Genomic DNA, 23,561 nt, shown 5'->3' with positions numbered 1-23,561 from the left:
TTTTGGTTGAGGTGGGTTTGGGAGGGAACTTAGACTTGGAGTTGCTCCCTCAGCCCCAGAGCTCCCAGGCTCCAGAGTGTTATCGGGGGCTCCTAGCCCGGCTCGCCCAAGCTCCCCCCAGTCCCGCGGCGGGTGAGTCACACGAGCGCTCCCTACATAGTCTTCTCGCGCTGCGGCGCGTACCAACGCCCTGTCGCAGGGGGAGGCAGCTCGACGCTCGTGCTCTCTCGGCCCCGACGCCCCCTTCACCGCGGCCCTGGAGGGGCCTTCTCCAGGCTCCAGACCCTCAGCTCCAGGGCGGGGACGGCGCGGACGGGGCGGGCGCAACCGCGACTCGGCGCCCGCAGGCTGCGGGGGCGGTGCTCCCCGCGCCGCACTTGGTATGCTCCAGCGGGCGGCCAGGCCCAGCCCGGGCTGTACAATAGGGCAGGGCCGCGGCAGCGACCGGGCCGGCGCCGGGCGAGGAGCGGGATCGCAGCCCGAGCCCACGGACACCAGGCGGACGGCGACGCCGAGCCTCGCGGGGCACCAGCCGCGACCTTCCTTGGAGCGTCCCCGCCTCCGAGTCGGTGCCCGCCGGACTGGGCCGGGCATGATGCGCCGCGGGACCCCCTTCTTGGCCGCGGGCGGCCGCCGCCTTCACCCCTGAGACCCCGAGACCCCCAGTGACGCCGCAGCCATGGAGAGCGGCCCGCATGCGGAGCCGGGCCCCGGAGCACCCCCAGGTATCCCAGGAGCCAAGCAGAGGAGGAGGTGGGGGTAGGGGGAGGTCGAGGGCCCGCGGGAGAGGCCGAGGATGCGGCCGGCCTGCTGGGCGGGGACCCCTCCCCCGCCGCGCCCTGTGACCGCTTTGAAGTTTAAAAATAAAGGCTGCGGTGGCGGCCGCGGCTCGGGGCCACCGACGCCTGTTCTGACAGCTGCCCCTTCCCTCACCCCGGGCGCCGAGACGCCCTGCGGCGGGATCCGCGGGGGCACCCGGCTCCAGAGTTGTTGGGGTGAGCCTCTCGCCCTAGCCCAGCCTGTGTCGGCTTCCCCGCCCCCACCGCCTTCCCGCTCCACCCCAGGCCCTGAATCCTCCACTGAGCAGAGGCGTCTGTCCCCGTCCCCATGCCCAGTGGGCACGTGCGACCCCGGCATGTGTGCATCGGGGGTCCTCATTTTCAGTCCGGCGCCCAGCATACGCCCAGGCCCTGGCCCAGACCTAGCCCCCACCTCATCCCTCCAGCTGCCGCGCAAAGGGCCTGTTGCTGCTGCGGGCCGGCCGGGAGGGGAGAGGAGGGGGAGGCCAGGCGGAGGCTGCGAGGAACCCGCCGGATAAAGGCGAGGGGGAGGGGGAGGGGAGGCGGCATTGTTAGGGGCGAGGGCGGGAGCTGGGGAGTGGGCCGCCTCCCCTGCAGCCGGGCCTACTCCGGAGCCCCACCCAGCCCGATTTGGGGAGGAGGTGGACAGAAGTAATCTGTTTATTCTGTTCTCTCTCCTTCCCAGCCTCTCTAGGCCCCAGTCTCTCCCTGGCAATGAGGTGAAGGCTCAAGGCCGGCACTCCCCTGACCTGCCACATCATTCCCCAGGCAGGGGCTTTGGCCACCTCCCCCTACGCACACACTCTCCCGCGCCCCAGACCACCAAGGCTCCCCTCCCCCTTCCCCCTACCCAACTAGCCACCAGGGCCCAGGACTTCTGCAAATCCCATTCGGATCCGGGAGCAGCTGATGAGGGGGTGGGGACTGGTTTCTGGTTGGGCCTGCCTAGTGTTGACGGAGGCCGCTTCTCTTTCTCCTCCTTCCTGGAAGGGGAGGGAAGAGCTGATTATTGAGGACCCAAATTTTGTTCCCACTGACTCAGGGGGAGGCGGCCCTATCCCCACACCCCCATGGAGTCCTGGAGCCTAATCCTGTCACCTCCCAGCTCCCTGGGGCGTGGGCTAGGATGAAACGGTGTCTGGGTGCGAGAGAACCCAGGGCAAGGTGGGGCTACTTGGCTGTGGGTGGGCTCCTCCCCTTGCCTGCATGGGTGCTTCGAGGGGACCATGTGGGTGTGGGAGCTAGGAGTATGCAGAGGGGAGGCTGCCCTCAGGCTGGTGTGGTTGGCGGTTTGCAGATTGTACTGGAAAGAAGGATGCCTGTTTTTTCTATTGGCTCTGCTGAGCCTGAGAGGGGACACCCAGGGAGACCCAGCCTAGGTCCATCTGCTTCTGCTTCTGCACCTGAGGGTCCTTGTTGTCGGTGTGTACATTGGGGCCCAAGTGGGAGTGGTGACTGGGCCATATACGAGGCACATGAGTGGGCAGTGGTTTATAATTAGGGCTCAGGGTGGGATGCCAGGACTGAATATGAAAGCTTGGTGGGGGGAGGGGGAGATGCTTGGCTGTACTGAGGGTCCTGGATAGGGTACTGGTTGGGGAAGACACTTTTATACATGGGCATCTAGATGGAGTTACTTGAGAACCTGGGTAGGGATGGTAGCTGGTCCCTACACAGAAAAGTTGAAGGTGACAGAGTCCCCTATGAGGCAAGGGATTCCTGAGGGTAAAGTTAATGCAACAAGCCGCCAGCACTTGGTATGTCCACAGCATATGCCCTGTGAGAGTTCAAGGCCAGGTTTGAGGCTCGGAGTGCACATGACATGATCCCTGCCCTCTCTGAGTTCTGTTTTCACATAGGCAGGGAGGCAGCATGGAGTAGGGGAATGAGAGTGTGGTCCCTCTTTGGGTGGAAATCCCGATAAGCCATTTACTGGCCATGGACTAGGGCAAGTGCTTGAGCCTGTTTCTGGCCCTGGAAAATGGGCGAAGCATAGTCAGCCTAACATGGTGAATTTGAGAGTTCTCAGACACCCTCAAGCAAATGTTCTTACCATTGTTGTACTCACTGGAACTGGTGCCAGCAGGCCAGCCAGGAGCTTGGGTGGTGGGGTTGGGAATTGGGAGCTGTCTGGTCAAGAGTGCGGGCTTAATTTATGACTGTGTGACCTCAGGTAAGTTGTTCAAACTAAGTCTTAGGTTTTGCCATCTATAAAAAAAGAATAATGCTAGAAATTATCTCCTGGAGATCTTGAATCATTAAATTAGGTGAACACAGAAAACACTTAGCCTAGGCCCTGGCACGTACTTAGTACTCAATAAACACTAGCTATTTTATTGGTTTTGTTGTTTTTAAAATTAGTGTTTTTAATGCCTTTGGAGATCTGAAGAGGAGATAGATAATTAGAACTTCAGGAGGCAATGTGAGGCAGACAAGAGGGTGGAAGGGACAGACACAAGCCAGGGTGCAGTGGGAGTAGGAAAGAAGATCCAAGAGATAGGTGCAACCAGTCATCCATTACACCCAGGCTGCTCTCCCACCATGTGCCTGGCTCAGTGCCCTTGGGGAGCTCTTGGTACAGTGGTACTGTACCAAGAACGCTGCAGTCTGGAGATAAAATGGGATACCTGGCAGAGCAGTGGACTCTGGAAGGCTTCACAGAGGAGAAGGCATAAGAGGTGAACCTTAAAGGATGAGTAGGAGTTGGTGAGCCTGACACAAAGGCCTGAGGCCTGCCTGACTGGCACCTCCTACTGATGCCTTGGGGTGGGGGTGGGGGATCCTTTAGCTGGCGAGTCTAGTAATGAGAGGCCTCTAATGAGCCCCTAATGTGCAGTCATGCATATGCAAATGAGGAGGAAGGGGCAGTAGGCCAACTTGCCCCACCCTCTTCCCCTGGGGATGGACACTGATGTTGATGGGCTGGGCTGAGGGAAGGGGGAAGGGCCTTAAAGCAGGGCCCAGACTAGAGTGGTGGCACTTGAGGCCATTGGGGCAGGTCTTAGGACACATGTCCTTGGGTCCCCACTGGGCTTTGGAGTCATTGAGGGAGACATCTAGCCAGGCCAGATAATGCAGCTTTGTTGGCTGGTGGTAGCTCTGCCTGGCACCCCGGGCACAGCCTTCAGTGTTCCTCCATCACCTCTCAGCTGCAGCGTTGCCCTGAGGGGAGCAGAGAGCAGTTTTGCTGGCATGGAACTCTTCACCAGTCTTAAGAGGAGAAGACTTGGCCAGGCATAGACTCATTGGTGGACCAAATTATTTCCCATTTATTATCTTCCAGTCTCAGTTAGCACTCTCCTTTATTTCAGGCCTTCTCTGTGCCAGGCACAATGCTAATCACATGCACTGTCTCATTGGTCCTCACCACAATGCCATGGGTAGGACTATTATTATCCCCATTTTACAGATGAGGCTCATCCAGAGATACAAAGTCACTTGCCCAAGGTTATACAGGTAGCAATTGGCAGAGACAGAACTGAGCCCAGGCCCATCAGACTCCAAAGCCTGTGCACAAAACCTCTGTGCTTTTCTGCCCTGGACTTTGGCCCATGCTAAGTTGTCATGGCCCATGGGGACAGGATCTGGCCTTCTTCTCTTCCATAACTGGTCTTCTGTGGGCATCTTGGTCTTGGGGACTCCATGATCTCTTCTCTGGCAGGCAGAGGTGGATGGAACCAGCCTGGGTCCCCCCAGAGCCCTGTTAGGTTGGAGTCTGGCAAGGTAGACAAGAAGGAGAACCTGGACCCAGGCGTTCATAACTGTCCAGCCGTCACAAGTTCTGCTCTTAGCATCGGGCAGCCCTGCTGGGGCTGAGGGAGGGACGTGGTAGGGCCTGGGCTGCGGCATGGGGTCATTTCCTGCCGCCTAAAATAACAGGAAGTGGGTGCTCCTGATTGGAGGCCGGGAACAATGGCCGCCAGCCCAGCCAGAGAACTCTTTCAGATCTGCAGTCTCTGATGGGTTCCCAGCTTTATCACCCGTAGAGGTCCATGGCCTGGCCCCCCATGCCCTGCTGCCCAGGTTCTGAGACCAACTGCCCTGGAACAGGTGCCCCCTCTCTAGTGTACTCCCTGTCAGAGCTCAGCCCTATCCAGGCTGGGAGTGATGCTGCCCCCTCACGGTTCCCTCTGTCCCTGCCCCACAACTGAGCACCCCCACCCCACCACCTGCATTTGTCCTTCCTGCTGGCTCCCGTTCTCCCAGCCCAGATCTCTCCAGAAGGAAGGGTCCCCAGGAAGCTGCCCCCATCAGGCCTCAGGGTGAGGATGCAGTCTGTCACACTGATTGGGGTGCAAACCCCAGGCTGCTCCTCACCAGCTGTGTAGCTTAAGCAAGTGTCTTAATCTGATTGTTTCCTCGTTTGTAAAATGGGGTAATGATGTCTACCCCATATGATGGTGGGGAAGATTAAATGAACTAATGCTTTTTCAAGTATGTAGGTCTGTGCCTGACACAAGCATTAGTTGCTGCTGTGTTCATCAGACTCTCCCTGGGCTCAGGTAAAGGAATGCCCAGAAGGGGCAGGGCAGAAGTGGCCTGGATGAGGCTGCATAAATGTACATTGTATATACTGGGAACATTGTGTCCGTGTCCTTGTGTCTCTCTGCAGCGTTGCCTGTGCCTCAGCAGGTGCTGGACTCTGTGTGTGTGTGTGGTTTTGCATACCCTGCTGCGTCTGAATTCCATTAGGTCTGTGTCTGTTCCCTGTGTGAGAAAGAGCAACAGAGAGAGGAGGACAAAAAGAATGACTTGTCTCTTGCCACTGTGCAGGCTCTGTCTGCATTGTCTGGGTGTCTCTCTCTGTTGTATATACGTGTCCATCCTCTCTGTGTCTTTGCACGTCTGTCTGCCTCCTATCTTCATTTATCTGGTCCTAAAGAGCTGCTACTAGAGCTAGAGGTGCTGATCTCTGATCTCTGTTCTGTTTCCTTTCTGCCTCATGCCTCTGTGTCCCCTATGCTCCCTGCCCAGGGGTGCAGCTTGTGCACAACCCCCGCCCTCCCAGTTCTCCCCTAGGCACTCTCTTGCTCTGCCCCCGGAGGTGGGCTGCTCTCTCCTCCGCCTGCCCAAATGCCTCACTTCCTGCCTCCTAGTGGCCAGCCCAGGCAGAAGCCTGCCTTCCCTGCATTCCTGTGCTCTGAGCTCAGGGCCTCCCCGCCCCACCTGCACCCTTCACAATTGTGGGGGGTACCTCCCTTGGGGGAAGCCACCAAATCACTTCCTTCTTTGGGGAACAGACAAGAGCCTCAGGGAGGGGTGTTGTGACTGTCTACCAGAAAAAAAGCATGACATAAGGGCTTTGTCATCAGATAGACCTGGGTTCACATCCTAACTCTGACACTGACTGAGCAATTCACCTAACTTGTCTGAGTAATAGTTCTCTCACCTGTGAAATGGGGGCCATCAGAGTTCTTTCCCTTAAGGGTTGTTGTAAGAATTAAATGAGATAAAGGAAAGTGCCTCCTCTACGGTAGGGCCTCTCTATAAATTAGTTTGTTTCTCTTCCTGGACTTAGGGCCTGGCAGAGGTACAAGGCTGACTGATATGGTCAAGACATTTAGGGTTTAGAGAGTCTAGACTTTGGAGCAGCTTGGGAGTTTGACTATAGCTTTCCAGAGAATACCAGTCCATCCATTCAACCATCCAGGCATTCATTAACAGACACTGAAATCCTACTCTGTGCCCGACAGACCCTTTGTAAGGCCCCGAGGCTGCCAAAATGCTGAAGACCCAGTCCCTTCCTGCAGTGTGCTCTTACATTAAGAGGGAATGGGGTGGGTAGCAAGCAAACAGAAAAGCTAAACTGAATTAGCAGTGTTGTGAGAGGAATATTTGGTCCTGGAGGAGTTGTTGGGGTGGGGAGAGAGCAGAATGGAGAGGAAAGGCCTGCCAGCTCCCAGAGGGTGGAGACGGGAAGTTAGCACCCTGAGACATGTGACAGGCCCTCTGAGGGACTTGGCCCTGATCTTTCTGCAGACCCCAGACACATTCTCTCCAAACCCCTCTTGGGGCCCTTGGGAAGACAGGACTTTTTGACCCTACCATGCAACCAGCTCCTGCACCTTTGCCCTGCCAATGCTCTTTGTGCCAAGAAATAAATACAAACTATCTAACTCTTATCCAGTTCTTAACAAATACTTCTGGAAGATAGCATAGCAATGTAAAACTGAAAGTGACTAAAACCGCACAATCTGACACTGACCAAAAATAACATTGACTAAAACTGAGTGGCAGAAAATCTCATCTGGTGATTAGAAATGGGAAAAAAATTCAGAAATGATTTAACCACATCATATAGATAATTAACCAAGGAATTAATTCAGCAGGATATAATTTGTTCTAGATACCACTGCCCCAATGAGATTTTGTCCAGTTTGGCCTAATTCAGAGGAAAATATTTGTATTCTGGGTCAATAGTCCACCAGGTCAGAAAACGAGTTCCAAATATCCTGTTTGCCTTTCAAGAAGTTTTTCTTGTTGAGCTCTTGGAGTAAATACTCATTATCATTTTTATTAATTTCTTAGTGACTTAGTCTAAGAAGCTGCAGAAACTTATTGAGATGCAGTTGTTTTGCTTCCCTTCAGCTATTTATCCCTTTGCAATAAATTGCAACCTACTCTTTGTTAGTGTAAAAAAGGTCTTCCGCATGTGCCTACTTTTAGGCTAGGTGGCCTCAGGTTCACCATATTATAGTGTCTTATTCTCATTCAACAGCATTTTGTGATTGTCTCCACATACGTGGCTGGTGATACAGTGATGAGCAAAACAGACAAGGTCCAGCCCTGCTAGGGCTTCCTTACAATTCAGGGGAAGGTTGACAATAAAGACAAACCACATAAGGAAGTTTAAAATTGTAACTGTGACAGTGCTCCAAACAAGAGGCACACAAAGCCATAAATGTATATAATGGCTTCCGGTCAGAGAGGCCAGAGAAGGTTACCTGAGGAAGTGGTAACTGAGCTAAGATCAGAAGGGTGAGTTGGAGTTAACTAGGAGAAGAGGGAAAACACATGTGCAAAGGCCCTGTGGCAGAAGGGATCATGGATAGTTACTGGAATTAAAAGAAGGTCAGTGTGACTAGAGTGCAGAGAGCAGGTGGAGAGCAGGGCAGAAGAGGAGATTCAAATGGGGAAGGGCAACACGGAGGCCAGACTATGCCAGACTTATAGGTTGGCTACAAGAATTTTTTCTATCTTCAGAGCAATGGGAAGCCACTAAAAGATTTCAAATGGCAGGGGGTACCAATCAGATTTGCATTTTGGTAAAGATTATTCTGGCTGCCCAGTGGAGAGCAGAGTGGGGATGGGTGCAGGTAGAGCAATGTGAGGACTTGGCAGTCATCCAGGTAAGAGAGAGGATGATGATATCTGCTGGGATGGAGTTCATTCATTTATTCATAGAACAAATAACTATAGAATGCCTCCGTGCCAGCCTCCACCGGCCCTAGAGATACAGCAGCTAACAAAATAAACAAAAATCTGTGCCCTCCTGGAGACGATACTCTAGTGGTGGGAGACAATGTTAGACTGGTAATAATGCTTCTAGGCCAGTGATGACTTTGGTTTTTCCTCCTGGTATGATGGGGAGTCTTTGAAAGATTTTGGCAGAGGAGTGACATGATCTGCTTTCTTTCTAAACAGAATCACTCTGGCAGCAGTGTTGGTAAAAGACAAGGGGAACACACAATAGGAGCAGAGAGTCTCTTGCAAGAGGTGATAGAGGCTTGGACCAAGGTGGTAAAAGTTGAGCTAGTGAGAATTGATTGGATTTGGATATATTTGAACATGGACAAAAGGATTTGCTGAGAGATTAGATATGGGGTGTAGGGAAGAAAAGAGTCGAAATGACTCCAAGGCTTTGGCCTGAGAAATTGGAAGGATGATGTTGCCATGAACTGTGATGGGGAAAAGCAGGGGAGAAGCAGGTTTGGGGATCAGGAGCTCAAGTTTTGGGTGTGTTAAATTTGGGACATCAGTTAGCCATCCAGTGGTGTCAAGTAGGGAGTTACATGAATGAAACTGGAATCCAAGGGAGAGGTTGGGGGTAGAGACACAAATTTGGTTGTCATCAGCAGAGTGATGGTATTTAAGGCTGTGAGTCTGGATGAGATCACCCAGGGAGTACACATAGACAGAAGGGAGCTGAGGTCCTGGCCTGAGCCTTGGGGCACACCAGCGTTAAGAGGTTGGGAAGTTAAGGAGGGACCAGCAAAGAAGACTGAGCAGTGCAGACAGCAAGGTAGAAGGAAAACCAGGGAAGTGCGTTTTCTTCAAAGCCAGTGAAGAAAGTGTTTCAAGGAGCATGGAGAGGTCAATCGTGTCAAATGCTGTTGATAGGTCAAAATGAGAACTGAAAAATGAAAAATGGCTACTGGAGTTAGCAAGGTGGAGGTGGTGACCTTGTGAAGAGCAGTTTCTTGGTGCACTGGAGGTGAAGGCCTAACCGAAGAGATGGGGAGAAGTGGACAGATTCTTCAGGGCAGCTGCGTTTTACAGAGCTCATCCCTGCTAGGTGCTAGAGATCATGCACCTACTTGCTGTCTGTCACAACAACTTGGTAAGGAATCGGGCTCTGAGAGGTCCAGGGCATGCCCAAGGTCCCAGAGCAGAGCTGGGATCCCCACTCAGGCTTGTGCCACCTAAAACCTAAGAATCTTCTACTCCGCTGCATCTAATATCCAGGTACTGGTCCCTCCCAGGCCTCCTACCTCCACCCAGGCTCCCATCAGACGGCTCATCCGGCCCTAGTTGGGAATTCATTGTCTTGCCTAGTGGGTGTGATTTGCCTAGGTGTGGACAAACACACACCTACCAGTTTTCCTTGCAACACCTGAAGCATGCATGGATGCTAGGAGAACGGGCATAAACAGGCCTCACCCTCAGCCTTGGAGCTTAGTACTGACACACCCAGGCTTTGGCCCAGACAGTCCTGGATTCAAATCCTGGCTCCACCACGTGCTAGTTCTAGGGCCCTGGGACAGTCACTTAGGGTGAGCCTCACTTGCCTCATCTATATAATGGGGATAAGGATCTTTGTCTTTCAAAGTTGTGAGGATACAGGATGGGGATATGAGAACTTAGTTCAGCTCCTAGCACATAGTAAGCACACACGAAATGGTTGCTACTAATTAGTTTTATTGTCCTTTGGAGTTGGTAAAGGAATTTGCAACTGGCTGGGGAAAAGACTGGCAGTGACCAGGCAGCTGTCTCTGAGCTGGTATGAAGAGAGCTGGTTGACTGTTACGGGGCTTAGCAGCTGGCAGAGCTGGAGAGGCTCTTGCCTAGAGTCCAGGGAAAGAATGAGGGGAAAGTGGCATGAACCTCAGGTAATTTCATTGCATAACATGAATTACCTCATCTGCTGCCTTCAGAAGAGGCAGGAGACTGGAGTGGGTAAGAGCATGGGCTCTGGTGACAGATGCTGAGTTCAAATCCAGGCCCCTCCATTTACTGCTGGGTGATGTCAGATAACCTTTTTATGCTTTACTTTCTTTACCTGTATGAAAGATATTTATAGTGGCTTCTTCATAGGTATTATCAGTGGGGATTAAACAAGTTAATATATGCTTTGGACAGAGAAAGCTCTCAATAAATGTATAAATGTTAATGGTTATTGTTGTAACTAGTACTCATCACAATGCTGTAAAGTAGGTATTATTTTATCTGCATTTTATAGATGAAGAGCTGTGGCTCAGAGAGCGTCTGTAACTAGCCTAAGGTCACATGGGTAGTTAATGGGGAAGCCAAAATTCATACTCAAATAGTCTGACTTCAGAGCCCAAATTCAACCACAAGACTCCACTGCTTCCCTGGAGAAGGCGCCAAGTGTCTCAAAGGCGGTTCCTTAGATGTGTCTTTATCCCTCCCCCACCCCCCCACATGCTGTCACCACAGGGATGGGGAGTTCAGCACCTCCTGAGATGGTAAGAGTTCCCTGAGGTGGTAGGAGGACCCAGCATGGTGGAGGTGCCCAGTGAGAGCAAGCAGTGCTTCCTTTTTTTTTTTTAAGATTTATTTTATTTATTCTTTCCCCTTCCCCTCACCTCCTCTCCCCCCACCCAATTGTCTGTTCTCTGTGTCCATTCACTGTGTGTTCTTCTGCGTCCCCTTGTATTATCCGGCAACACTGGGAAATGGCATCTCTTTTTTTGTTGCGTCATCTTGCTGCATCAGCTCTCCGTGTGTACAGCGCCACTCCTGGGCAGGCTGCGCTTTTTTCACACAGGGCGGCTCTCCTTGTGGGGTGCACTCCTTGCACATGGGGCACCCCTATATGGGGGCACCCCTGCGTGGCACGGCACTCCTTGTGCGAGGCAGGACTGCACATAGGCCAGCTCACCTCATGGGTCAGGAGGCCCTGGGGATCAAACCCTGGACCCTCCATATAGTAGACAGATGCTCTATCAGTTGAGCCACGTCTGCTTCCCTAAACAGTGCTTCCTTAGATTCCCCTTTAATGGGCCCCAGCCCTGCTCCCTAAGCCCAGGTCAGCGGCTGTGTCCCCCCTGACTCCCTCAGTGCCCAGAGAGTAGCGGCAGATGGTACCAGGGCTCAACATGCAGAGGCTTCCCTCTAGGAGACCTAGCAGCTTCATAAGACTCATAGGAGGGAAGCGGACTTGGCCCAGAGGTTAGGGCGTCCAGCTACCACATGGGAGGTCCACGGTTCAAACCCTGGGCCTCCTTGACCCGTGTGGAGCTGGCCCATGTGCAGTGCTGATGTGCGCAAGGAGTGCCCTGCCACTCAGGGGTGTTCCCTGCATAGGGGAGCCCTACATGCAAGGAGTGCACCCCGTAAGGAGAGCCACCCAGCACTAAAAAAAGTGCAGCCTGCCCAGGAATGGCGCCGCACACATGGAGAGCTGACACAGCAAGATGACGCAACAAAGAGAAACACAGATTCCCAGTGCTGCTGATAAGGATAGAAGTGGCCATAGAAGAACACACAGCGAATGGACACAGAGAGCAGACAACTGGGGGGTGGGGGGGTGGGGAAGGGGAAAGGAAAAAAAATATGTATATCATTAAAAAAAAAAAAAAAAGAAGACCCATAGGAAAAGGGAAGGAGATGCTTGCTGGTACATTGATTGTGCCATGCACTGTACTGACACCCCTACTACCTTGGGTTCATAAACCCATTTTACAGATATGAAAACTGAGCCTTAGAGAGGTTAATGTCTTACCCAAGATTACCTGCTGGGGAAGCAGGCCCTCCTTTCTTGTCTTGGTGAAATCAGAATAGGGGACCTCATCTGGCTGACTCCAAAACCTTTCTCCTGCCTCACATTGTGCGTGTGCACACATGTCTATATATGTACATGTATATATATCAGATTATATGTCTTCTTCATTTGGCATTGGTGTGCTTTCCAGGGTCCCTGGAATATTAAATCTTTTAAGAGAAATATGGATTGTTGCCTCCACTGGGGAATTTAGCAACATGGGCATCCCACTTGGGCAATGCTTATGTCCTTCCTCTTGGATGGTCCCAAGTGCCCAGCACCAGCACCCTCTGTGCACCAGGCCCTGGAGTGGGTGGGCACTGTGACCTAGAGATAAAGCAGAGAGATGAGGGAGGCAGACATGGAAATAAGTCATTACCATTTGGTGCACTAATATGTGTTACAAACTTTTTCTCAGTTCCTCCAATACAGCCTGTTCCCTTCCTCCCCAGGCCCTTTGCACATATTCTTCTCTTTGCCAGAAACCCTCATGCTTCTCCCCTTGCTTTGCCAACTCCAGCTCATCCTTCAGATTTCAGCTTAGTTGTTACTTCTCCAAATGTAAGTTAACCTATAATTGCCTGACTGTTTGTCCATCTGCCCTGCTGGAGCATGGGATCCACAAAGGCAGAGACCACGTCTGTTTTCTTACCATTATATCATCAGTATCTGGAACAGGGCCTGGCATATAGAGGGAACTCAGTATGCATACATGCATGCATGAATGAATGAATACATCAGTTGGACCAGGGAACGGCTATGTGTTGAACTGACTGTACAGATATACTCTCTGACACTGTCTCCTCTCCTATGTTGATTTTCCAGCTATGGCAGCCAGGACCCCCCCAGAGCCAAGACCTTCTCCAGAAGGTGACCCCTTTCCACCACCACCACCGATGTCATCCCTGGTTCCTGACACTCCCCCAGACACCCCTCCTGCCATGAAGAACCCTGCTAGCCCTAAGCAGCTCCCCGTGGAACCAGAGAGCCCCCCAGAGCAGGTCGGGCCTGTGCCAGCCCCCCGACAGGAGGCGTCCCCTTCCTCAGAAGTGAAGAGCAGGGGTCCCACCCCCCCAGCCACAGGCCAACGGGATGCCAAGCCTCCTCGAAGGAGCAGCCAGCCATCCCCAACGGCAGCGCCAGCCTCCGATAGCCCTCCCACAAAACAAGGTGTGTGTGATGGATGCCCCTAGTCCTGACCTCAACACCCTTGGCTCAAGGCCTCAGCCCTGGATGATGCCACCTGAGGGGATCCGCTTTGCCCTGGAAGAGATAGGGAAAGGAAAAGGGGAGATGGGGAGGGCCCCAGGCTGACTCCCGTTTGGAGAGTCTTTTGACCTAAGTGTGTTCTTGTTCCCCTGCTAAGATGCGAAAAAGGCAGGAGAGAGGCACAAGCTGGCAAAAGAGCGGCGAGAAGAGCGGGCCAAGTACCTGGGTGAGTGGGAAGCATCTTCGTCGTCATCATCAGCATCAGCATCACCATCAGCATCCTATTAATAACAGCTGAGACTTCTGGAACACTTAATTATGTGCACTGTGCTAAACGCAGTACATACAGTAGCTCATTTAATCCTAGTGACAGGAAACAGAGATTCAGACTGATGAAATCAGTAGAGTCACTGAGATTCAGATCCAGAAGTTATGTCTCACTCCAGATCCATGTTCTCAGTCAGGATATGTGGACATCTGTCCAGCAGGCCCCCATATCAGACAGGATCTTGCACTAAATAACTGATTCCTCCTTCAGCGCTCAGAGGCCATGAGGCCAATGGGGGAGAAATAGGCCTCCATTCTGAGGCCTGTGCCTGTCTTCAAGGAGCCCTTCACTTTGAGGAGGAGCCTGAGAGGGACGTTCCCCATAAGCAGGCAGGAGAAAGGCCGCCCAGGGGAGCGAATGTAGCTCAAGGGGTTGAGCACCTGCTTCCCATGCACAAGGTCCCAGGTTCGGTCTCTGGTACCTCCTAAAAACAAACACTCATTGAGGAGCAGATATAGCTCAAGTGGTTGAGCACCTCCTTCCCATGTACAAGATCCTGGGTTCAATCCTCAGTACCTCCTTAAATAAATAAACAAACACCCACCCAGAGCTGGGGCAATGGGAAGGTCATTTGGAGGAGATATGCTTGGCAGGGCCCCCTGCAGAACCCCTCACACCCCCCTGGGGCTTCTTTCCCAACAGCTGCCAAGAAGGCAGTGTGGCTGGAGAAGGAGGAGAAGGCCAAGGCACTGCGGGAGAAGCAGCTCCAGGAGCGCCGGCGGCGCCTGGAGGAACAGCGGCTTAAAGCCGAGCAACGCCGAGCGGCCCTGGAGGAGCGGCAGCGGCAAAAGTTGGAGAAAAACAAGGTGCGTTCATGCCGATTTCTAACTGGGCATGCGTGCATCAGTGTACATGTGGATCCACACACCTGTATCCTGGCTAAGGGTGTCCACATATGTGCATGCGTGTCTGTGTTACCTGGAGGTACACGGTTATATCTGTATTCACATCTCTACTTGTGTTGTGTGTGCAGTGTGTGGGATCTGGGCCACTGTGTACCTGTTTGGTTCTGCAATGCAGGTGTGGATGCCTGTAACCATGTGCATTGTGAGCACGTGTGTTTGGGTGTACGCCCTCAGAGGTCTGTGGTTGTAAGCATGCAGATATGTGTCTGTGTGAGCATGACTTGCTTCACGACACGGGTAGAGACCTGTCTTGAACACTGGGGGAATAGGAGGAAAAGGTGGCCTGGCTTTGCCCAGGGTGGGGATGGGGGAATACCCCCAAGGCCTGTTCCAGGAACCCCAGGACCCTCAGTGCCAGGGCAACACCGCCCTGCCCAGGAAATGACTCAAGAACAGTGAAAGGCTCCCCAAGAACAAGTGGAAAGGGATCTGTTGCCAATGAGCCCTACTTATAACAAGGATTCAGTAACCCTCGTTACCTGCAGTGAGTCAGGAAAAGCTTCTGGGCAGGGGCCTTTCTTCCAGGTGTAATCGAATGATTCTGAGCCCAGAGCTCTCTCCTCTCCCCCTTTTCCCTCTAGGAGCGCTATGAAGCTGCCATCCAGCGGTCTGTGAAGAAGACATGGACTGAAATCCGGCAGCAGCGCTGGTCTTGGGCAGGGGCCCTGCACCACAACTCACCAGGACATAAGACCAGTGAGTGGGTGGAGGGGCTGGTGGGACTGGTGGGTCGGGTGGGTAGGTGAGGCTGAGGAGTGGGGGAAGGAAGCAGCATAGTAGAAGCAGCTAGGGGCTTCCTGCAGCAGGCAATGCCTTGCTTCATGCAACTCGTGTCTTCCAGAGTCTATAAACCAAATCATCCCTTCCCGAGGCCTTCCACTAGCGTGTCAGAGATGGGATTTCTTCATTTTGGTTTGCTTTTCCAACCCCTGTCATTTTAGGATTAGCCTTCTTTGCTCCCGTCAATTATTATCAGTGGATGATACATAAAACAGGATTTAATGCCCTGGAGGCCCTCGATATGTGTAGAAAACTGTCACCCTTTTATGTGCATACCTTGGAAAGTAGATTTTTGCCTTTGAGTTTTCTTCATGTAGGGCCATCATGAATTTTGGTCTGATGCTTTGCTGGCCTGTATGTATCACTGTGCTTGGATGTCTTTCTATAATGACAGGGATCGGTATGTCTAGCTGTATCTGTCAGTGTACGTGCTCATGGATCTGTGCATTGTGTGTCTTCATATGTGTTTGCGGCCTTGTCCACCTCAGTAAGGGCTCCCGAATACAACAGAACTGGGTCAGGAACCTGGCTCTGACCCTTGCTATGTGACTGCAGATAAGGCACAACTTTTCAATGTCTCACTTTCTTCATCTGTACAATGGAGATAACGATACTACCTGCCAGTGTGGCTGTAGAGAAATGTTTGGCAGGATCAAGTGAAATAGCCTGAGTGGTGGGTGTCCACCATGGTACCTGGCACATGGCAAGCATCCAACAAATGGTAGCTATCACAAATGTGATAGCTAGGGTGCTTCCATGTGTTTGTGCCTGTGTGTATATCTGAATCTGACATGCTGTGTTTGTGTTTCTGAGTCTGTACATGTCTGCATACATGTGTGCATGCTTAAGTGTCTATCACTGAGAATGCCTGCATCTGCATGTATTTGAATATCTGTATTTGTGCAAGTGACTTACGACTGGGTTGTTCTGTTTAGGAATGTCTCTGCATTTTTCTGGGTATGTGGGTGTTGTATTCATAGTGCCTTGGCTGGGCAGTGTCAGCAAGTGCCAGTGCTGGGTGGCTGGGATGGATGGTTGCAGTGCCCCCAGCCCTAGGGAATTATTTCCTCTGGCCAGGAAGGCTGTAGTTTCTTTAATTTTGCTCCATCTCCCTCTGTTCCTTCTCTGTCGGCTCCCCCAACCCAGGTTGTCTCTGGCCACCTACCCCTCTCCCCTTCCCAGGCCAAGTCTGCCTCCTCCCCACCCCCGTCCTAGCCCACCCACTCCTTCCTCTCACCCTTCCCATGGAGCATCCTGCATGGAAGGCCTCAGTGCCCCCCCTGGCTCCTGTCCGGCCCGGCCCTAATGCCGTGTCTTTTCCCCTCCAGGTGGGAGCAGGTGCTCCGTGTCGGCAGTAAACCTGCCCAAACACGTGGACTCTATAATCAACAAGCGGCTCTCAAAGTCCTCTGCCACGCTCTGGAACTCCCCCAGTAGAAGTAAGAGAAGGCCCAGCCCTCCCCCCTCCAGAGCCCCTTGTAGTCCCCACCAAGCCTCCTCCAGAGCTCAGTCAGAACCCCAGGCCCTGGGCCCTCGTCTACGCCAGGTCTCCACCCCCACTCTACCCCACCTGGGGCTCTGTGCCTCTCGGGGGAGCCGGCATTTGGGTCTGGACCCTGAGGACAGAGCTGCACCTTGCAGAGAACAGAGACATAGGGCAATGCCCCAGTAGGCAGAGGCCTCAAGAGCCAGCTGGGGGTGGGGGCTGGAGGTGGGAACAGGCAGGCAACCTCATCTCCAACCACAGCCAGCTGGCCTGGACCGAACTTGGGCAGGTGGCCTTGCCCCCATGTGCCAGACTAAGTGCTGGGGGCGGGGTGGGGAGTTCCCTGATTCAGGCTCCACCTTGGCCCATACAACCCTGCCCTCCCCGCCCTCAGAGCTCCAGAGTTGTGGCCAACCAGGGCGGCATGGCCCCTGCCCTCCCACCATGTCCTGGTGCTCAAGTGTGAAGGGGCCATGGTTGGAATTATTTATAAGCTTCTTTAGCTTTTATTTGGTTGTTCTGTTGTCTAGCAACTAAATCAGCTGCTGTACCAACCCCTCCTGACTGAGGCTTAAAAATAACCCAGCAGCTGAGGGGACAGGGCAGGGTGGCCCAAGGCAGCCTGGGCCCCCCCTAGCAGCCTCTCCTTGGCACAAGACTCCTAAAAGTTGAGCCTTTCCTGAGTGAGAGGAACAAAAGGACCCTCAGTGTCCCAAGTCCACGGGAGGCATGCGGTCCCTACCAGCCTCCTGGGAGCAGGATGGGCAGGGCCCTACCGTAGGATATGGGGAGGGGCAGTTGGGTCTGCAGTAGAGGCCCAATCCCCCGGGCAGAGGGACAAGTGTGGCCCATGCGTTACTGCGGGGAGCATCCTCCTGGGTGAGAACCTGTACCTGGCCATCCCCCTCTGCCCCTGCCTGCCTCGGGTCACCCGACCGGCTTCACTTGGCCTTCTCCCTCCAGATCGGAGCTTGCAGCTGAGCGCCTGGGAGAGCAGCATCGTAGACCGCCTGATGACGCCCACCCTCTCCTTCCTGGCACGGAGTCGCAGCGCAGTCACACTGCCCCGGAACGGCCGCGACCAGGGTAGGGGCTGCGGCCCTGGGAGCCCTCCCACGAGGGGCGCGGCAGGGACCGGCCTGGCTTCTGGGCCGCACCCCAACCGCACTCCTGCCTCCGCAGCAGTGCCGGTGTGCCCGCGCTCGGCCTCCGCCAGCCCCCTGACGCCGTGCAGCGCCCCGCGAAGCGTGCACCGCTGTGTCCCCGGCGGGGAGCGCCGCAAGCCCAGCGCCGGGGGCAGCCCCGCCGCGCCCCGCCGCCGGCCCGAGGCCTCGCCGGTGAGTGGCCGCCGCTTGCCCGCGCACGGTGGGGACGCGGAGCCCCGACCCGAGGAGCGCGCGCGCGCCGCCGACCTCAGCTCTGCCCGCGCTCATCCGGGCCCACGCCCTCCCCCTCCAGCTGCAGAAAAAGGAGAAGAAGGACAAAGAGCGGGAAAACGAGAAGGAGAAGAGCGCCCTGGCCCGGGAGCGCAGCCTCAAGAAGCGCCAGTCGCTGCCGGCCTCCCCGCGCCAGCGCGTCGCGGCAGCCGCCGCCCCCGAGCTCAGGTGGGCGGGGGCGGGGCCAGGGCAGGGGCGGGGCCAGGCGGCACCTGCCCTTCATTCACAATATTTGTTTGACTCAAAACTCTAGCCTGAGAGCTCCTTGAGGACAATTTTTTTCCTTGAGTGTTTTGATCACTGAAGTAGCCCAGCACCTAGAGCAGTGTCTGTCACATGATAAGCACTCAAATACCTCCTGAAAGAAGGAATGACGACTTGCCAGTGTGGGTGCTGGAGATACCTGGTGAGCCAAACCAGGCCCAGGGCTTGCTCTTATTAAGCTTACCTGCTATTTGGAAGACACGTTCATCAAAGAATCTCACAAAGGAATATATAATTACGAACCGGGCTGCATGTTCTAAAAGGAAATAATATGGCTCTGTGAGCGCATGAGGCGGGGAGCTGAACTAGCCGAGGGGAGGGAATCTGTCCTCAAAGTCTAACCATTCCCTTCTCTCTCAGTCCCAAATCCAAGGCCCGGCCGTCTTCTCCCTCCACATCCTGGCACAGGCCTGCCTCTCCCTGTCCCAGCCCCAGCCCAGGCCATGCTCTGCCCCCAAAACCGCCGTCCCCCCGTGGCACCACTGCATCACCCAAAGGGCGGGTTCGGAGGAAGGAGGAGACAAAGGAGAGTCCCAGCACAGCAGGGCCTGAGGACAAGAACCAGACCAAGGGCAGAGCCGGCGATGAGAAGGAACCAGCAGCCCCCACCTCACCAGCCCCCTCGCCTGTGCCCTCACCCACACCAACCCAGCCCCAGAAGGAGCAGCCCACGGTGGAGACCCCTGCAGGTGGGCGCCAAGAGAGGGGACTGAGAAGTGGGCAGGGCCATTGAAGCCAGCTCTGCGTGGGACCTGGGTGTTGGGAGACAGAAAGAGGAGCTCCTGCCCTCAGCAGGTCCAGCCCCAGAACATGTGTCAGAGATGAGGACGTCCCCACACTGAATTGATGGCAGAAGTTGGGTGGGTGGGCCACCCTGAGCTCCAGGAAGCAAGGGGACGTGCTGTGTGCTGAATCCTGGCCCTGGCTCCCGCTCCAGGTACTGCTGTCCTGATCTCACCCCCAGCCCCTGCTCCCCCGGTGACCCCTAGCAAACCCATGGCGGGCACGACAGACAGAGAGGAGGCCACTCGGCTCTTGGCTGAGAAGCGGCGCCAGGCCCGGGAGCAGCGCGAGCGCGAGGAGCAGGAGCGAAGGCTGCAGGCTGAACGGGACAAGTGAGTGCGCCCTCGAAGACTGAAGGGTCCCTTAGGGGGCTGGAAGAGAAGCGCAGGACGAAGCCCTAAATTTTCTCTGTCCCCCAGGCGAATGAGAGAGGAGCAGCTGGCGCAGGAGGCTGAGGCCCGGGCAGAGCAGGAGGCGGAGGCCCGGAGGCGGGAGCAGCAGGAGGCCGGGGAGAAGGCGCAGGCCGAGCAGGAGGAGCAGGAGCGGCTGCAGAAGCAGGTGCCGCCCGGCGAGCCCATGGGTGGTTCCGGCTTGGGCGCGCGCGCCTCCCGGTAGCGGGCCGGGGGTGGCCTGGAGGGGAGGCTGGAGGTCAACTGCCCAACGCTCACCCGTGTCTTGGCAGAAAGAGGAGGCGGAAGCTCGGTCCCGGGAAGAAGCCGAGCGGCAGCGATTGGAGCGGGAAAAGCACTTCCACCGGGAGAAGCAGGAGCGGCAAGAACGCAAAAAGGTGTGCAGGTGGCCGCGGAGGGTAGGGACGCTCCTAGGCGCGCGGGTGGGCGGGGCTTCGCGGGGCAGGGCCTGGCGCGGGTGGGCGGGGCCATCTGCTGGTCTGGGTCCCCGCCCCAGTGAAGGGGCTAGTGAGGATGGTGGAGTGGACCTGCCTTGGGCTCGTGGACGGCAGGACAAGAATCTGCGACAGGTTCTAGTTCCTGGTCTGGAAGGGGTTGGTCTAAACTTGGAGGGACCTGAGACTACAGGAACGGGGCTGGTGGAGGCTTAGGATTAGAGCCGGGTTTGAGCCTAACTGGTCTGGGGTCTCCTAACAGCGTCTGGAGGAGATCATGAAGCGGACTCGGAAGTCAGAAGCTGCTGAGACCAAGGTCAGGATCCCCCGAGAGGCAGGACTGGGAACGAGGGGCAGCGTGGGGGAAGAAGGCTGGGGAAAGGCATCCAGGGTCAAGGAAGAGGAGGCTGTGAAGAGGCGGCGGAGGGCCTGGGCTGAGGGAGAGAAGAATTCGGCACCTTAGTGGGGTGGCTCCAGATCTGCTTTGAGTCTGACTGCTCTTCCTCTTCAATGCAGAAGCAGGACATAAAGGAGGCAGAAGACAATTCCAGCCCAGGTAAAGTCCCTGTCCCTCTTCTCCCCCATCCCCATCCTCAAACCTCAACCCCCTCACCAGCCCCTGGCTGATCGCCCTTCCTTCCTTGTGGTAGACCCTCTGAAAACTGTGGAGGCTCGGCCCTCGGGGCTGCAGAAAGAGGCTGTGCAGAAAGAGGAGCTGGCACCCCAGGAACCTCAATGGAGGTATCAGCTCCCAATCCCAGGGACCCTGAGCAGGGAGGCAGGGTCAACCTAGAGCTGTGGGCTGGGCTTTACCAGAATATTCCCAACGTTACTGAGCATTGACCCCTCCATCCACAGCATGCCAAGCAAGGAATCACCAGGGTCCCTGGTGAATGGCCTTCAGCCTCTCCCGACACACCAGGAGAATGGCTTCTCCCCTAAGGGGCCCCAGGGGGACAAGAGTCTGGGCCGAACACCAGAGGCACTCTTGCCCTTCGCAGAGGCAGAAGCCTTCCTCAAGAAAGCTGTGGTGCAGCCCCCTCAGGTCACAGGTGGGGACCCCTGTTTCCTGAACCCACATCCATCCCTCTGTAACAACCTTCCCTGGATTCCCCAGCCTTCCCCTCTCTTCTTCCAGCTCTGCCTGAGGCCCTCCCACACTCCACCTCGAAGACCCCAACCATCTGGGCCATGGAGGAATGGTTTGCCCTGACTGTTTCCCCATCTCTTTTTTCCCCAGAAGTCCTTTAAAAGATTGCCCTGGATCCAGAACAGCTATGAGGGCTCCTCTGCATCATCCACCAGGATGTCTGGAGGAGAACGAAACAGAACAAAGCTGGAAGTGACCTGGGCCCCTGGGGGTGGGTCCTCTCTTGTTTTTAATCTGCACCTTATAGACTGATGTCTCTTTGGCCAGAGCCAGACCCTGCCCCCAGTTCACGTGTGCTCACACGCACAGACAACCCCTCCCCCGATACACACACATACACTCACAGCCTCTCTGGCCTCCTCATTTGAGGAAGGGTCACCTGTAGTATTTGCTTTGGTTTGTTGGGGTACAGTGAATGTGAATACTGTAAATAGCTTTTGCTCAGACATCTCTGCGTGGAGGGGAGTAGGTGCAGGAGGCACACCCTCCCCACAAGGCTCCCTGGGGAGATCGTCCTCTCTTTATTTAACTGTAACTAAGGGGGAACCCAGGTCTGGGGATAAGGGGTGCCTTGGACCACAGGATACTGGTTGTTGAAGGGGTACCCATGTCACCTGCCTTCGCCTGGAATCAGTGTTACTGCATCTGATCAAACTTCTCCAGAAATAAAGTGAGAATAATTCTGCCAGTCATGTCTATCCTTGGGGCTGGCGGTAGGGTGGGAGCAGGTGGCCTCTTGAATTCCAAGAAGAACTTAGGAACCTAGGGCCTGGGGGTCTGTCTTCACCTGGTGGTACCAGTTATAGACTTCCTGCCTTGTGGTCTTCCATGTTGGTCATGAATTCATTCATTTACTTATTCAGCAAATAGTATTGCCTTTTCTATACTGGTAATGGGCAATGTGCTGGGGATACCATAGTAGGAAAAGATGTAGCCTTAGTTCTCATGGAATTTACAGGCTAGCAGTCATAGACACTGTGGGCCGCCTACTCAACATCCATTCCCATCTCTTCCTCTTCCTTCTACACAGAATCTTGCTTTTTTCAAGTGGCCATCTTGCTCCTAGATGCCACCCTATGCTTCAGCAGAGTTGGATCCCAGCCCCTAGGCTGAATCATAATTGTAATTAGGCAAAAAGTAACCATTCCAAACCTCTCAGGAACAAATGGTTTAGGCATATGCACATAACACATTTCTAGCCAACAGATAGGAAAGACTCGTCCTGGAGGCTTCTAAGAAAGTGTTCCTCACTTTGGAAAAGAAAACATACTAGGCAGCCTTCAAGATGACCTCCAATGCTCCTGCTTCCTGGTATTCACACCCTTGTATGGTGCCCTCCCATGTTGTACCAGGGTTGGGTCAAGTGACTGGTAGAATAAAGCAGAAGTGATGGTGTGGCACTTCCGAGATCACTTTCATCTTGGTTGCTCTGTTGCTCTTGAATCACTCTAGAGGAAGGGAGCTGCTATGTTGTGAGCAGCTTTATAGAAAGGTCCACAAAGCAAGGATCTGGAGTCTTCTGCCAACAGTCATGAGTAAGCCTGGAAGTGGATCCTCCTGCCCCAATCAAGCCTTTGGATGCCTTCGGTCCTGGCTGACAGCTCAGCAGCTACCTCATGAAAGACTGAACCAGAACCAACCAGCTAAGCCTCTCCTGGGTTTCTAACCTTCAGAAACTGTGTGATGATGTTTTTTTAACCTCCTAAGTTGTGATAATTTGTTACACAGCAATAGTTAACTAATACACCTAATGAGAAAACCCTGCTTGTATGATATGTGGTTTTAATGTGATGCCTGGAATTGCTGCATCCATCCTGCTAACCAACCTGAGAACAAAAGCAACACCAATGATGGCAGAGCAGAGAGATGGGGAGAACATCACTGAGCTGCTGAATCAGCCAACCCTAAAACCAGTCCTACCTCTAGAACTGTGATTACGTGAGATACTTTCCTTATAGTTTAAGCTGCTGTGAGTTGGCTTTTCTGTTACCCATGGCCCAATACATTCGAACTCACGGAGGCACAGATGAAGTATGTATTTCCAACTTGTAAGACAATGAAAGAAATGAACTGGATGAAAGGGAAGATCCACTCAGGGAAGGTGTGCCTTGAAAAGTTACATTTAAACTTGAAGGGGAATGAGGAGCCAGCCATGGTGCAGGGGAAAACAGGGAGAAGAGTTGCAGGTGGAAGGGTCAAGGTATAGGAGGCCCCAGAGGTGGAGCTGGGACAGAGGAGCAGTCGGGACCTGTGACAGTGGGGAGTGTAGATAGATAGGACTGGAGAGCTGGGCTGTCGGTGACAGAGGTGCCAATATTTCCCTGAAGAGCGGTACTCCCTGAACACTCGCGT

General features: G+C 54.3%; 1 protein-coding gene across 10 annotated transcripts; it reads left to right on the top strand.

Annotated features, from left to right (window-relative positions):
• The first annotated feature begins 114 nt into the window (after nt 1-114).
• On the top strand, nt 115-21,897 carry MAP7D1 (MAP7 domain containing 1). Of its 10 annotated transcripts, none has more exons than XM_058303881.1 (18): nt 115-725; nt 12,850-13,194; nt 13,391-13,459; nt 14,204-14,367; nt 15,048-15,162; nt 16,575-16,685; nt 17,696-17,818; nt 17,915-18,069; nt 18,191-18,336; nt 18,793-19,121; nt 19,370-19,547; nt 19,635-19,773; nt 19,898-20,002; nt 20,322-20,375; nt 20,576-20,615; nt 20,710-20,800; nt 20,918-21,111; nt 21,300-21,897. In XM_058303881.1, the coding sequence occupies exons 1-18, from the start codon at nt 680-682 to the stop codon at nt 21,308-21,310; spliced, it is 2,415 nt and encodes an 804-aa protein (XP_058159864.1). In that variant the 5' UTR covers nt 115-679; the 3' UTR covers nt 21,311-21,897. The 10 variants fall into 10 exon arrangements, with proteins under 10 accessions (XP_058159864.1, XP_058159868.1, XP_058159865.1 ...); XM_058303885.2 differs by having other exon boundaries at nt 120-725; nt 17,918-18,069; nt 19,397-19,547; XM_058303882.2 differs by having other exon boundaries at nt 120-725; nt 17,918-18,069.
• Nucleotides 21,898-23,561: the final 1,664 nt, after the last annotated feature.

Source organism: Dasypus novemcinctus, chromosome 9, assembly GCF_030445035.2.
Source record: "Dasypus novemcinctus isolate mDasNov1 chromosome 9, mDasNov1.1.hap2, whole genome shotgun sequence".
Classification (NCBI taxonomy): domain Eukaryota; kingdom Metazoa; phylum Chordata; class Mammalia; order Cingulata; family Dasypodidae; genus Dasypus; species Dasypus novemcinctus.
The sequence above is the reverse complement of the archived record's forward strand: the minus strand, read 5'-3'. Positions and strand labels throughout refer to the sequence as shown.